Below are 12,836 nucleotides of genomic sequence, written 5' to 3' on the forward strand. Positions count from 1 at the left end.
CAGAAACACGTGTGGTCAGCTGGATTTTCTGAATGTCTCGCAGACTGTAAATAATGTAGATTTATGTAAATGTGACATCTTGGAACAATCACAGGGATGGAGGCTCAACAGATGAGTGAAAGGAATTCATGGTAACACAGTCATCATGGTGGAGTCTGACAATCTGCAGCCATTTTGCAGGCAACATTGATACCTGGATGCAGATGGATAAATTATTTTGTAACCCTCTATGATTACCTTGGAGTGTCCCGAAAGGAATCTGCCAAATTTCACCCAGAAAGACATATCCCTACAAAGCCATGAGGGGTTTACTTTAGGGGAAGGACTCTCTGGATAGCACTAAATATGGGGACTATTTCTAGCTGGTAATGTTTATCAGGACACTAGATGGTACTCCTTTTGGGGGCTCTCTTGTCAAAGTTTTCATGGGCATTCTGTACGGCTCAGATTATAGAGGATCGCTCTGTACAGCCCAGATTATAGCGGTTCACTCAGTATGGCTCAGATTACAGCAGATCACTCTGTTTGGCTCAGATTATAGCGGATCACTCTGTAAGGCTCAGATTATAGCGGTTCACTCTGTATGGCCCAGATTATAGCGGATCACTCTGTATGGCTCAGATTATAGCGGATCACTCTGTATGGCTCAGATTATAGCGGATCACTCTGTATGGCTCAGATTATAGCGGATCACTCTGTATGGCTCAGATTATAGCAGATCACTCTGGCTGTCCATATTTATAAAGACACTGGCACTGTTTATAGCTCACTGTCTGGATGACATTAATTATAAGGGCAATTTCTGTCTGGCAATGATACTATAGGCACTGTTTATGGATACACTGACAGACGAAGTTCATGGGGGTCTTTGTATGATGATAATTATGGGGGCATTTTATCGGACACGGTTTATAATGACATACTCTGTGGCACTGTTTGCTAAGGCATGTTGTCCAATATTGTTTGTACGAAGGTATTCTTACTGAATTTGTCTATCAGGACACTATTGGGCTGATACTAATTATGGGAACTGATAATATACCAACACTATCACTAAGGTAGTGATGATGGGGGACCTCGCTGGCCTTGTGAATGAGTACAGTCTTTTCTGACACTGATTACGGGGATATTCTTTGGATAGCACCAATTATGGGAACACAGTCAGCATGGCACTGGTTATGGCAAGACTGCGTGACACTAATTTTGAGAAGGAACACTGTGGATGGCACTTATTATGAAGTCACTACATGGATGCAACTGATTATGGAAAAGCTCTATGTATGGTACTGATTATGGAAACACTCTGTATGGCACTAATCAAGAGAACACTTTCTGCATGAAGCTAATTTTGGGGACACGTTGTCTGGCAATGAATATGGAAACACTTACTGTAAAGTCACTACCTAGATGACATGGATTATGGGAAAGCTCCCGATATGGCACTAATTAATGGGACTCTCTCTATAGCACTAATTATAGGGATACTCTCTCTATAGCACTAATTATGTGGACACTCTGAGTCTCATTATGGGAACACTATTTGGATTTCAATGATTTCAGAGACTGGATGAGGCTGAATGTGAGAACATTATTTTGATAAGAATGAAAATAGAAACATTATGTAGATGATACCGATATAGAAGCACTAGCCAAATGGTACTGATTATGGGAACACTATATGGCAATAATTATGGGGACACTCTAGATGGCACTGATTATGGGAACGCTCTCTATATGGCACTAATTATGGGATCACTCTTGATGGCACGGATTATAGGAACACTTTATATGTCACTAATTATGGGGACACTCTTGATGGAACCGATTATGGGAACACTCTTTATATGTCACTAATTATGAGGACCCTCTTGATGGCACTGATTATGAGACGACTAAGTAGATGCCCCGGATTAGGAGTACACTCTCTGGATGATACTGAAAAAGATACCACTATCCAAGTGGCACTCATTGTGCCATCAATACCTGTATGGCAATGATTATGGGAACACCCTGGCTAATACTTTGTGGGCACTATGTTGATGCCACTGTTTTTCGGTGCATTTTTAGACCAGTAATATTTGTTGGGTCACTACAGCCCCATAAATATGTTGACAGGTAATGTATAGGTACATTGGCATCTGTGACCCCTTTGCATGCAGCATTTGAGTACTGGCTTCCATGATACACACAGGACATTTCTTTGTAATAAATAATCTGGATTTATTTCATTTAACATATTTTTATCAGTAAATCACATATAATTACTTTTCTTTATTACAGTCAATGACATAAAATAAAATTTATCAAAAAATTAAAGAATTTGTTAGGACCTTTATTTTTTTTCTCTCATTTGCTGGCAAAAAAACAAAAATAACAGACAGGAAGGGTATAACTAGGCAGAGATCACCCTGGGGGGCATCTGTCACAATGGCCATACTGTAACAGCACTGATAATTGACCCACTCAGTGTCCTTAGACGGTGCAGTTCAGCCCTTGGTAGCCTTTACTTATTGAGCAGCCTTTAGTGCCTTGTGTGTAGATAAAACCAACACAAAATGAGCCTCATGTAACGAATCAACATTGGATCAGACAAAACCAAGCCCCTGGGGCGACTACAAATTGTTTTTTTTATTGGGTCCTTAAAGCAGCAAATAAAAACACAAAAAAACAACAAAATAAAACTGTGATCACAGTACTGCTAACAGGAATTCTAAGTGCACTTTAACGGCGCCGAAGAAACGGCCGGCTCACGAGGAAAGTGACCATTCCCTATCTGGTGTGGCTTTGCTGAATCTGGGGTACTACAGGTATGTATTAGGATCTATTTTTCACACCTTAAAACTTCACTTCCTAAACTAAAACTTACCTTGTCAAAAGATAGAACTGGGAATTGTGCAACATAAGTCGCTGTGTGGCCTCAGCTTAGTCAGGAAAGATCAATAATCCTGTGACAGATATATAATAGACTATAAATCATCTCTATGTCATTATAAGCTTATTACAACCTCTACAATATAGAAATTCTCATATTAGGGGGCATTTACACCATTATAACTGTCACTTTACGGGATACCCCTTTCCATTAAGTAATTCACTTTGAATAAAGAGAGGTCCGCTCTGCCTGCATACGTCATACACAGGTAAGAGGTCCCCGGAAAAATCTCACACTGGCCGTGAAAAAACCCCAAAAAACTGAAATAATCATTAGCAGTCCATTGATTGCTTGTATTGGTTTTACCTTTACACTATAGGTTAAGAGCATTAATAATCTATTGTTGGATTAGCATATCAATGGTTTTTATCTCAATTTTGGCAAAATAAAAATATTTGAAAAATAAACTTGGGGGAAATCCCAGGATCATTTACATTTGTATCAATAGAAAATTAGGCATAGAAATAGTGTATAAGATACAGGTATGTATACGCTGCGCAGTGTTCTGTATATACAAAGCTGCTGCAATCTACCACAGGACACAATATGGCGCCAAGCCCTATCCTTAACAACTCTTTATATCTGTTTCTGGGAAAAGCCGGAACCGTGACACCAGCGCTGACATCTGTGAAACGACGGCCGCAGCCATAAAGTATCCAGAACAACCCAGTGAACCAGGATTCGATCACTTTCTATCTGTGATTTCTTCTCTGTCGGTTCCAAGATCTGCACTGTGGTTATGATCCGACACTACTTCTTATTCTGAGCACATTTTACCACTATGATTTATAACCGGAGTCACCCTGTATCAGCTCTCTGATCTGTCACCTCCTCTGTACTCCATGTTCTAGATTTATCCACAGGACATCAATTAGGATTGATAAAAGATGTACAGGTCAGAGAGTGACAGGAATCCATCCATATGACGGCTCAGGTGACAGCCAAAAGCTGCAATGTATCAGTGCGGAATTAAAGGCAATGTGTCCATTACTGAGTACCATGTTCCAGGTTACATATAAAACTATCCAACATAACCAGCAGAGTTGGTGCAGTCACTGTGTACATACATTACATTACTGATCCTGAGTTACCTCCTGTATTATACTCCAGAGCTGCACTCACTATTCTGCTGGTGCAGTCACTGTGTACATACATTACATTACTGATCCTGAGTTACCTCTTGTATTATACTCCAGAGCTGCACTCACTATTTTGCTGGTGCAGTCACTATGTACATACATTACATTACTGATCCTGAGTTACATCCTGTATTATACCCCAGAGCTGTGCTCACTATTCTGCCGTGCAGTCACTGTGTACATACATTACATTACTGATCCTGAGTTATATACTGTACTATACTCCAGAGCTGCACTCACTATTGTGCTGGTGCAGTCATTGTGTACATACATTACATTACTGATCCTGAGTTACATCCTGTATTATACTCCAGAGCTGCACTCACTATTCTGCTGGTGCAGTCGCTGAGTACATACATTACATTACTGATCCTGTACTGGTTCTGAGTTACAACCTGTACTACACCGCAGAGCTGCACTTATCAGTCTGCTGGTGGAGTAGAACAGAAGAATAGTGAGTGCAGCTCTGAAGTACAACGTGGATGTAATTCAAATCTGACATGATGTATAATGTCATGTGATATAGATTATATTGAACATGGTGGTCAATAATGGAGGGGGTGCGAGTCTTTTGGAAGCCTAGTTACAATCACAAGCTGGGATGTCAGCAGCCTCTCATGCTCGGGTTGATAATGTTGCAGATCATGCACATAACAGACAATCTGGATCATTCTGTCAGCAGTCATTAACTTTCTTGATAACGACACTGGCACCACAATGGCGATTGGATTGGGTGAAGCAGATACAGCCGTGACTCCATCCGCTCCACTGCGACCTTTACAGAGAAGATGACTCTTTGCGTCTTTGGTATGTATTATCAGACTACAGAGTGCAGCCCCTCTACGTGGCTGTGCACCCCAAATCTACACAGTTGAGGGGCCCACACCTCTGCCACCTAATAAGTGTATGACACCTACTGAAGGCCCAGAACATCCCACTCCATCCCTCACCTGTCCTAACATCTATAAGTACCATCCGGCTCTGCTTTATGGCATACTCCTGAATATTTGACCCCTGAACTTGTGACCCCCTCGGGCCAGCAGATCTTGTCACCGGGTGTCTGCACATTACAGGGGATAGAACTGTGATGCAGCTTCTGACGACTGAATCTCCACCTGCGCCATTTTGAACTGTGTGCATTGCAGCCATTTCTTCAGGACCCCCGAGTTGTGGCTGAACTGGGCAGATCCTTGTAACATCCGCAGGTTCTGCTGGTTGGCGTTGTTCTGTATTGCTTGCAGGCGAAGCTGCAGCCCGGCTGATAAATGCTGTACAGAAGAGACGTATATTAGCGTGTATATCTACAGAGAATCAGAAGCTCGTCCAATCCTAGACTGAAAACATCTACAGCTTTCTAATATGCTGATCTCTGCATGCTGTCAGTAAATAGAAGCTCACAGAGCATTCTCTACACTGGGTAGAAATGGCAAACCCTTGGCTGTAAGAAGTCCTACGTCTGTACAGATTTACACCCTGGCTTCCAACTGTTGCAAAACTACAACTTTCAGCATGCCTTGCTTGCGATGAACTATAATTTTACAGCTGTTAGAGGAGCACTGGTTGGGGACCTCTGCCGTACAGAGAAGCAGACCACTACTTTGCTACAAGGCATAAGAAGAAGGGGATTTTAAACCCAATTAAACCTTTTTGCCTCAATGGGGCATTGGCCCTTCTTTTTTAGGCCCTGCAGGAGAATGAAACAAAAAAGGGTCTCCTGTCTTGAATTCTCAGGGGCCACTTTTCTAAGAGTTTGGTGCAAGTCTGGATTGGGGGTACACGAGGGTATTATCTGTAGTCTCCAATATACCTTATCTATTGCATAACATCCATGAGGGAAAGTGGGTAGAATCTAAAGTTGCTCTTGGTAACATACGGCCGCTCTGCAACCTGATATTAAGCGTGTATGTATGTGAATAGTGTGACAGCAAAGTCAGAAGCCGCGATCACTCACCTTTATATTTGACTGGATCATCGGTAACCACATTGGTATCAACTGCAGAAAAGAATGCAAAACGTTACTAAAAAATGTATGCACGCTGCAAAAAAACTAGATCTGAGCAGTGGGAGATAAGGGAAATAAACCTGATAATTTTATCTGGAGACAAGCGGCAGCAGAAGTAACGTGAAGACAAGAGTGTGAAATGGGGACCAGGGCACCAAGGCATGGACTACGGGGTTGGCCAATTCCTAATACACATGATTCAGAGGCACACGGACGTCTTTTTTGCTGTTCAGTCTTACGCGCCTAGTTATTTTCCTCTATTATCTGCCCCATCCGCTTCATTTGGATTCTGCTGAGGCACCACGCAGGGCGAATGAACGTCTATCGCTTAATTAGACCTTGGTCGCTGCGTTTCGGATCCAGAATATGAATGCAATTACGTCCTTTTAACATTATCAAGGTCTGCAATTACACCTCTAAATCTGGAGGCCGGGGATAATTGGTATTGACTATCTGTGATGAGTCACCTCGTGCTCCGCTCTGGAGAAGCGGCGCGGCTTCCTATATATCATGTCACAGAACACAAAAAGCTTTCAGTGTAATTAGATTTTGTGCATTGTTACATCATACTCCCGGCCTCAGACTACTGATTCTGGTTTTACATGAATAAACATTTAGTATACGGAGAGCAGGTGGTGCTGGGGCTTGTGGTTTTTATGTCATACCTCTACATCCTCATATATGGTTATTAGGGCAGCGCTCACAGGCACCGGATATGCCAGTAATAGGAGACCAAGTGCCTTAGCCCTAGGGGTGTTCATGGTGCACCTTGTATTATGGCAGCTTAATGCATAAATGTCCCATCTGTATGCAGCCATGACAGTCCAATCTGACACACAGCAGGTATTGGTGCTTTACCTTCACAAAAACTGTGGAGTTGCACTCCTGCAGCGCTTCCATTAAGCTGATCAAATGTAGACAGACCATCTCCACCATCTGCAGGAACAGGAAACATTACGGCGGTCGGCAGCAGTCATCTAGCACAAGTCGCTATAACTTTTGCTTTCAGCACTGTCTCCATTGTTGCATGCGATGTCTAAACTAAACAGAAAATGCTCTAGGGCAAATAAAAGGAGCCCCCACCTTCCATCCTGCAACATCAGTACCCCCTTTATTGCTTTTGCACCCTCACCAATAAAATTCCCCAAGGCTGCAAAATATCTGTAATTGGGACAGGTAAAAGTAGGCGAATATGCAAGGAAAATTACCCTCCCAGAAGCATTAAATTTAGAATCTGCAGTCAGGTCTCTCAGCCTGCCTCCTGCGTTCTCTAAATGCCACTCAGGGCTGGACAGAAAGCAGCCTGGTGATATTATCTGCATAATCAGATTTGCAGCGTGGAGATGTAATTAGTCGAGCTCTACAGGAACGCCAATTACCAGTGATTGACTGGACCATGCAGAGGAGTCTGGGGGTCTGTACTCACCACAGTATTGTGCGCCATGAGCTGCAGAATGCTGGGGGTGACTCTGCTCCAGAACTCCAGAGCCGTCAGGATGGCCGTGAAGCTGAACTCGTTTTGGTTCTGAACGGTCGGAGCAATGGCTGCCTGCTCGCAGTACACGGTCCACAGCTGGGCAAAGATGAAGGCATGGAAGAGCGAGCACATGTGGAGCACGGAGGTCTGCAGAGATGAAATGTGCGTTATAGAGACCATCTGGATAAGAAATACCATTATTCAATACCAGAGGTTAAGTATCTAGAGCTACAGAGAGTGTCTTATCCTCTGGAAGACCCAGCATGACTGGGAATTACGAATACAGATCCTTAAGTAAAAAGGAAACCGTACAATGCTACATTTGGCCTGCACAAAATGTGACCACTTGCAGCTTCTGAAGGACCCTGAGACCAGGTTATTGACAAGGGACTTTAAAAAAAAAAAAAAAAAAAAAAATATTGGACAATCTAATTGGACAACCCCTTAAACTTCAAACACAATACACTTTCCCTGCCCTTTAATTAATATTCACACTTCCTGCAGTCTGAAATGTCCCTATGCACTAAGACTGTCTATGTCCATACACAGAGCCGTCACAATTTTTGCTTTGCGGCTGCGTTACCTTTGATTGCTCAGGAAATCCGATGAGAATGACGATCAGATGATCAGCCACGTGAGAGCCCGCATCTAATGGGATTGGCATACAGGGTGAGGGTGAATTCACACAGACCACGCCATGCGTAAGAGACCCCAAGAGAAGCCACGATAGAAGTCGGATGTGAGTGACACATTCGATGAACTCTTTAGGACTGCGGGGTGAGAAAGACAGAAACGGACTTGTATCATGTAGATTAATTTAAACATTTCTCAGAATGCTGTGCTCTTGTCCTCACCCCTGCTGCATGGCTGATGGCGGATGGTATAACCAGGGCAGATATCGTATCACTGCTTTATTGTCCCGATGGTTTCCGCGTGTTATTTCCATAGCAGCAATCTGGGCGAGACCAACCTTGAGATGTCCACCGAACGTGTCCTCATGCAAAGGCTGTGAGCAGGTCTTCATGTGGCTCTATGGGAGCGAGCAGGTAGGCTCATCACATGATATGCCAGACATGAGTGCCCTGCGGTGGTCTTCCAGGGATTTAGACTTACCTTCAGCTTGGTCAGTGTGTGCATGTCTGCAATGAAATCCAAGATCTCCCCAATATACTGTCTGGTGCACTCCATGGCTGCTGTGCCGCACTACAAAGGAGGACACAGGTTATGTCATCAGAGGGGAGACAGACCTGACATTTAATTCACAAAAACTTGAAGTCGCAGAACACAGAGAAGACACAGAGAGGACACAGACCGGACACAAAGAGGTTACAGAAAGGACACAGCCCGGACACAGACAAGACACAGACAGGACACAGACAAGTCACAGACAAGTCACAGACAGGACATAGGTCACAGACAGGACACAGGACACAGACAAGTCACAGACAGGACATAGGTCACAGACAGAACACAGACAAGAAACACACAGAATACTGAGAGGACACAGACAGGACACAGACAGACAGGACACAGACAAGTCACAGACAGGACATAGGTCACAGAGAGGTCACAGACAGGACACAGACAGGACGCAGACAGGATACAGAGAGTACACAGACAGGACACAGAGAGACAGACAGGACACAGACAAGTCACAGACAGGACATAGGTCACAGAGAGGTCACAGACAGGACACAGAGACGACACAAACAGGACAGAGAGGAGACAGAGAGGACACAGACAAGTCACAGACAGGACATAGGTCACAGAGAGGTCACAGACAGGACGCAGACAGGATACAGAGAGGACACAGAGAGACAGACAGAACACAGACACGTCACAGACAGGACATAGGTCACAGAGAGGTCACAGACAGGACATAGGTCACAGACAGGACACAGACAAGACACAGACAGGATACAGAGAGGACACAGACAGGATACAGAGGACACAGACAAGACACAGACAGGACACAGAGACAGACAGGACACAGACAAGTCACAGACAGGACATAGGTCACAGAGAGGTCACAGACAGGACACAGAGACAACACAAACAGGACAGAGGAGACAGAGAGGACACAGACAGGACACAGACAAGTCACAGACAGGACATAGGTCACAGAGAGGTCACAGACAGGACGCAGACAGGATACAGAGAGGACACAGACAGGACACAGAGAGACAGACAGAACACAGACACGTCACAGACAGGACATAGGTCACAGGGAGGTCACAGACAGGACATAGGTCACAGACAGGACACAGACAGGACACAGACAAGTCACAGACAGGACATAGGTCACAGACAGGACACAGACAAGACACAGACAAGACACAGACAGGATACAGAGAGGACACAGACAAGTCACAGACAGGACATAGGTCACAGAGAGGTCACAGACAGGACACAGACAGGATACAGAGAAGACACAAACAGGACAGAGAGGAGACAGAGAGGACACAGACAGGACACAGACAAGTCACAGACAGGACATAGGTCACAGAGAGGTCACAGACAGGACACAGACAGGACGCAGACAGGATACAGAGAGGACACAGACAGGACACAGAGAGACAGACAGGACACAGACAAGTCACAGACAGGACATAGGTCACAGAGAGGTCACAAACAGGACACAGAGACGACACAAACAGGACAGAGAGGAGACAGAGAGGACACAGACAGGACACAGACAAGTCACAGACAGGACATAGGTCACAGAGAGGTCACAGACAGGACGCAGACAGGATACAGAGAGGACACAGACAGGACACAGAGAGACAGACAGAACACAGACACGTCACAGACAGGACATAGGTCACAGACAGGACACAGACAAGTCACAGACAGGACATAGTTCACAGACAGGACACAGACAAGACACAGACAAGACACAGACAGGATACAGAGAGGACACAGACAGGACACAGACAGACAGGACACAGACAAGTCACAGACAGGACATAGGTCACAGAGAGGTCACAGACAGGACACAGACAGGATACAGAGACGACACAAACAGGACAGAGAGGAGACAGAGAGGACACAGACAAGTCACAGACAGGACATAGGTCACAGACAGGACACAGACAGGACACAGACAGGACGCAGACAGGATACAGAGAGGACACAGACAGGACACAGAGAGACAGACAGGACACAGACAAGTCACAGACAGGACATAGGTCACAGAGAGGTCACAGACAGGATACAGAGATGACACAAAAAGGACACAGAGAGGAGACAGAGAGGACACAGACAGGACACAGACAAGACACAGACAGGACACAGGTCACAGAGAGGTCACAGACAGGACACAGAGAGGACGCAGACATGTAATCTTAATTTTGCAGAGCTATGACCCTTGGTGTAAAGCTTCTTCCAGCCTCCATGTATCTTACCTAGACACTATAAAGGCTCTTCCCTTTGCTTTTTTGTTTTCAACTTGGAACCCTTTGTAGCTCCTCCGGGCACTCAACCTCCTACTCATTGATCTCAGAAATCTCTAACAACTTGTGATCTTTTGATGTGGACATTTTTATTGATTAAGAAAATACTACGTCCCTTACAATTTCACCTGAAAGTTCTCTGGTGGTCCGGAGAGTGGTGGTTCTTCTTGTGGGTTCAAGCATGGGGATCTCTGGTCATCTGAGACAGGTTTATCATAAAGGGATATGAGGGTGGAGGGGCATTTACAAGGAATCTGTCAGCAGGTTTTTGTTCCTTCATCTGAGAGCAGCACGATGTATGAGGCAGAGCCCCTGATTCCAGTGTTCCTAGTTGTTAAAAATCTGTTTACAGCTTCTCTGCAAAATACCTGTTGCAATATATCTCATCAGAACCACCTGCTTCTTTCTCCTACAAAAGAGTGACGATTCATTCTCAATTCACCGGTAAAACGTGTCTTCGGTGAATACAGATTTTCCCATTTTGTCTACATAACATTTTCCCATTACTGAGATAAGAGGTAATGGTTGGTGCCCATAAAGTTCTATGGAGAAATGTAACTGTCATTTCATGGGAACCGTGCTGCAGAATGCCTGTCTCCTCCCCTCTACATAGAATATTATAAGCACCAACTGTCATCTCTTAATGTTTACATTTTTCGTCACTGACTGCACATTTTACCCATAAAGTGAGAGTGAAATATCAGTCCAGGAGGTAAAAGAAGTAAATTTCTTTAATAAAGATATTACCAAGTAGCTGATTTTCATAAGTACTGCTGATTTATGAAATAAGAATGATAGTTACACTTTTAAATATTTTTCATATCTACAGTTTGCTTACTAAAGGGAACGTGTCAGTTGAAAACATACTATTAACCTGCAGATATGGGGTTAATCTGCAAGTCAATGGCTTTGTGAATCTGCCTGGCAATGGCACTTAGACCCACGGTGCTAGAAGGAAATGAACTTTATTCCCCTAGCAGGGCTCCAATATCAGTCACCGAGGCAGCAACGGCACAGGTTCAGTCACTGCTCAGGGTATAAAGCAGGGGTTCTCAAACTACGGCCCGCGGGCCACATGCGACCCGCCGAGGACATTTATCTGGCCTGTCTCAAGGGGACCTGAGCAGCTGTTCCTTCTATCTCAGCTACACCGTCCCCTGGGCCCAGCGAAATTGAACTTCACTACAGTTCAATGCCGGTGGGCCCTGTAATCGCAGGCGGTGCGACGAGGCGCGAGGAAAGGCAATGCGCTGCCACTTTGGAAGACTTGCAGACCTCCGTATGCAGCACAGACGACGTGATTGTTATCACGCCGCCTGCGTGACCTAATGACGTCACGCCGCCTGTGCCAGAAGAAGACGAGTCGAGCGGGCAGCTCTTCAGAGCAGCGGGGGACATAGGTGAGCACTGTTTTTTGGGTGTTTTTTTTTAAAACGCCGGGTAAGGTCTATCATGCCTATTGGGGACATTTACCTGCCTATTGGGGACCTATGCTGCCTATTGGGGACATTTACCTGCCTATTGGGGACATTTACCTGCCTATTGGGGACATTTACCTGCCTATTGGGGACATTTACCCGCCTATTGGGGATGTTTACCCGCCTATTAGGAACCTATGCTGCCTAATAGGACCTATGCTGCCTATTGGGGACATTTACCTGCCTATTGGGGACTATGCTGCCTATTGGGGACATTTACCTGCCTATTGGGGACTATGCTACCTATTGGAGACTTTTACCCGCCTATTGGGGATGTTTACCCGCCTATTAGGAACCTATGCTGCCTAATAGGACCTATGCTGCCTATTGGGGACATTTACCTGCCTATTGGGGAC

General features: G+C 44.8%; 1 protein-coding gene across 1 annotated transcript in view; it reads right to left on the reverse strand.

Annotated features, from left to right (window-relative positions):
- Positions 1-2,604: 2,604 nt before the first annotated feature.
- Positions 2,605-12,836, reverse strand: part of UNC79 (unc-79 homolog, NALCN channel complex subunit) — a 191,532-nt gene continuing 181,300 nt past the window's right edge. The window contains exons 45-51 of the mRNA XM_073578106.1: positions 8,664-8,753; positions 8,405-8,580; positions 8,134-8,320; positions 7,500-7,697; positions 6,932-7,009; positions 6,023-6,064; positions 2,605-5,339 (exon numbers count right to left, since the gene is read on the reverse strand). Coding sequence (XP_073434207.1) covers positions 5,139-5,339; positions 6,023-6,064; positions 6,932-7,009; positions 7,500-7,697; positions 8,134-8,320; positions 8,405-8,580; positions 8,664-8,753 — 972 coding nt within the window. The 3' untranslated portion in view covers positions 2,605-5,138. The remainder of the gene's footprint in view (positions 5,340-6,022; positions 6,065-6,931; positions 7,010-7,499; positions 7,698-8,133; positions 8,321-8,404; positions 8,581-8,663; positions 8,754-12,836) is intronic.

Source organism: Dendrobates tinctorius, unplaced genomic scaffold (assembly GCF_039654945.1).
Source record: "Dendrobates tinctorius isolate UK_male_01 unplaced genomic scaffold, ASM3965494v1 ptg000058l, whole genome shotgun sequence".
In the NCBI taxonomy this organism is placed as follows: Eukaryota; Metazoa; Chordata; class Amphibia; order Anura; family Dendrobatidae; genus Dendrobates; species Dendrobates tinctorius.